The sequence below is a fragment of the Galeopterus variegatus genome, unplaced genomic scaffold, assembly GCF_000696425.1.
Source record: "Galeopterus variegatus unplaced genomic scaffold, G_variegatus-3.0.2 Scaffold5769, whole genome shotgun sequence".
Classification (NCBI taxonomy): Eukaryota; Metazoa; Chordata; class Mammalia; order Dermoptera; family Cynocephalidae; genus Galeopterus; species Galeopterus variegatus.
In genome coordinates, this window is record NW_007731880.1 from 66,188 (window position 1) to 69,564 (window position 3,377).

At 31.8% G+C, this 3,377-nt stretch overlaps 1 protein-coding gene across 1 annotated transcript in view; it reads left to right on the forward strand.

Moving 5' to 3' along the window:
• The window catches only part of LOC103605371 (contactin-5-like), a gene marked incomplete at its 5' end in the record, with an annotated part of 101,337 nt that overhangs the window by 61,373 nt on the left and 36,587 nt on the right, over positions 1–3,377 (forward strand). Inside the window, one exon of the mRNA XM_008589942.1 lies at positions 2,138–2,233. Within this exon, the coding sequence (XP_008588164.1) occupies positions 2,138–2,233 (96 nt within the window). The remainder of the gene's footprint in view (positions 1–2,137; positions 2,234–3,377) is intronic.

Genomic DNA, 3,377 nt, shown 5'->3' on the forward strand with positions numbered 1-3,377 from the left:
CAAGTAGCCTCCCAGAATTTATAAATTCAGTGAGGATGAAAAGAGAAAAGTTAAATCATATAATCCCTGAAGAAGGTATTAAAAGCCCACCAAAACCACTGCCTCACTCTGTGATTCTCGTGTTGTATTTCTAGGGGTAGAGTCAAAGGAAGTCAAATTAGAAATCTTGTCATGCTTTGTTTTCATATTGAGATCATTTGTTGGAAAAAAAGACAGTCTCGATGCGTATGAGTTTAAAGCCAAGTCACATATATTTGTTTGTTTTCAGACACAAAAATGCACATATTATATTTTCACATACATATGAAATTCAAAAAGAGACAAACAATGTTTGGTAATAGAGATCAGAGGAGTAAACTTGGGTACATGTATTGGAAATGAACTTGATTTTTGTTATAAAAATTAGTGACTTTTAAAAATAACTCCTCAGAAAATACAGCTGGAACTGTTCTTTCTCATTTGTCTTACTACTTTGTGAAAAGCTTAGCTATTTACAGTGAATTATAGAATTTTGTATATGATCCTAACTAAACATTTTCTCCAGCAATACATACTTCTCTGAGTATTTATTTGGCATTATGTTTTCACTGTTCATTAGTCCTCCAAGATTTTGGATGTATCTCAGAAGATTTAATTATAAATTCAGCAAATAACTTAATAGCCACCCATCTCTCAAAAAACAACAATGTGTAGGATTCTCCTTAGGACAATAAAAACTAGTGATTTATCTCCTTCATATCCATCCAGTATATTTTCTTGATTGTTTAATTTCATCATTTGTCAGATTAGTATGCATTAAATTTGAGGCTATACCTGTGTTTCTATGAAATGTACTATTTTAGCATGAAATAATTAAAAGACTTTTAAAATCTCTTTTAAATTTTGTGTATAATGGAAGTTATGCCAGAACATTTTCAGGAGCATTTCTCACCATGGAAACATGATTTTACAGACCCAGACTTCTGAGACAATGTGTATTTATAAAAATATTTAACTTCTACTCTTCACAAGAAACTATTCTAAAAATTGTGTTATTGGTCAACCTAGCCCAAGAAAAGGGAAAGGGTCATAAGTACTGATTAGATAGATAGATAGATAGATAGATAGATAGATAGATAGATAGATAGATAGATAGATAGATAGATAGATAGATAGATAGATAGATAGATAGATAGATAGATAGATAGATAGATAGATAGATAGATAGATAGATAGATAGATAGATAGATAGATAGATAGATAGATAGATAGATAGATAGATAGATAGATAGATAGATAGATAGATAGAAAGATAGATAGATAGATAGATAGATAGATAGATAGATAGATAGATGATAGATAGATAGATTAATAAACAATAATAGAAATACAAATAAACTTACGCACATCATAACCTTTTGGACCACTTTCTTTTTAGGAAAATCTTTTCAAATTGCACAAATGCAACATAATTTAAGGAAAGGCAATTGAACTCCAATGCTTATATACATATAAGAGAGAGTTTTGATAGCTGTAATACTCCCAGACTAATCAAAATGGATGCATATAATTAATTTGTAGAGTCCATTATAGACTTCCATAAAATGAAAGTGACATGAGTTTCTCATTCACGCTTATAGAAAAAGAACAGTTTATATCCTCATTATATCTTGTCAGAGCACACAAGTCTCTCTAATTTGGTGAATTTGTGCTTGATTTTACATGCCATTCTTAGTATGACATATAATGAAAAGCATGTTGGACACAGGCACTCCTAACCACTACAATTTCTCTTCTCACTATGAGTGAATGAGCTTTATTGGTAGTAGAAAGATCAATACGTAGGAAATATTGTAAAGAAATAAAATAAGTACTTAATGTGTTAAAAATTCTGTATCGTCAAGTCTTCCTAGACTGGAAACTTATATGCACTGTAAATAAAAATAACATATGTGTCAATTGTATGGATGGTATGTATTTACTTAAATTGTAGTATTTAAAATTGGATGGTATAGATTTATTTTTAAGTTCCTCCTATCACTGCTTAATAAACAAAATTCTTGTCAGGAGATTAATAGAAAAGTGAGTACAAATTACAGTAGTAGTAATTCTTTAAATTCCTTTTGCCTTGCATCTAAATGCTGTGTTATGTTGACAGATCTGGGAAATTTTAGTGGCCGGACAAGAAGTGCAGTCTCTGTGAGGGAAGGCCAGGGGGTTGTTCTGATGTGCTCTCCTCCGCCTCATTCACCAGGTACAGTAGGATCCCGTTCTATATTGCTGCTGCTCTCTTTTGCTGTATGTGCATTCTTTTACACAGTATATTGATGGGGGAACATTCTAGGTGAAATGTGCATGGTTTTCTTTACATATATCAGAGTATTAGATGAATGATTATATAAATATACAAAGATTATATACTCGAAATACCATTGGACAGTAGACTGAGCTCCTATGATAAGACCATTTTATTGCCGTTTGAACCGCTGATTGTCATGGTTATGCCTCTGCCCGCCATCAGTGAATATATTGCCTGGACACAAGGGAAGTGATAAACTGAGAGAATAAAAACTTTTAAAATTGTTTGGAGTTTCAGAGTTGAGTTAACAGAATAGCAATATGCATCTTGCTTCAGAAGATAAGCTGGATACTTAATACCTGGTTGTTTATGGCGTTTTTGCCACACTGGAACAAAAACTACTAAGAACTATTTTTTGAGTTCCAAACCAAATTATAATTTACTTATAATTTTTTTGGCTATTTGAGATCTTATAAAAATTATGGTAATAGGTAAGTACTTTATGGAGTTTGGGGGAGGAGAATAGTAAATGGTACTCAGATTAATCATATGCCCTTTTACCAACTCACAGCTAATTATATTCATTTTGTTTAAGTCCCTATAATTTGAGATGAGTACCTCTTTGTACCTCGGAATAGTTTTTCTATAATAAAATTTGAGTGGCCAGTATCAAAGAGAGAAAAAGAGAGAGGGAGAGAGCATGCACGAGAGAAAGCCAAATTCACAAAGACCTTACTTAGTAAGTGAAAACAGAATTCAGGATCCTGGTATGTCAGTCAGTTTTTCTTTATTTAGTGTGACAGCCACATTTGTTTCTAGGTTGTATTATCAGTGTAGTAATGGAGCCCAATTTGGTTCTAACACAGATAATCCCTAACAAAAATAACAAAAGGACCTCCATCACTTTTCTTAAGGTTTGTCACCTTTATCTAACTCTTTTTTTTTTTTTACTTGAAAACACACTGCATCTTAATAGAAAAATATTTTTGAAGACATTCTGCTTTGAAACTCAGATAATAATCACAATTAGGAATAATTTTTTAATTGTACCCACCCAATTCTTATATATGAAGTCAATCACTTCAATCCTTCCGTGAGA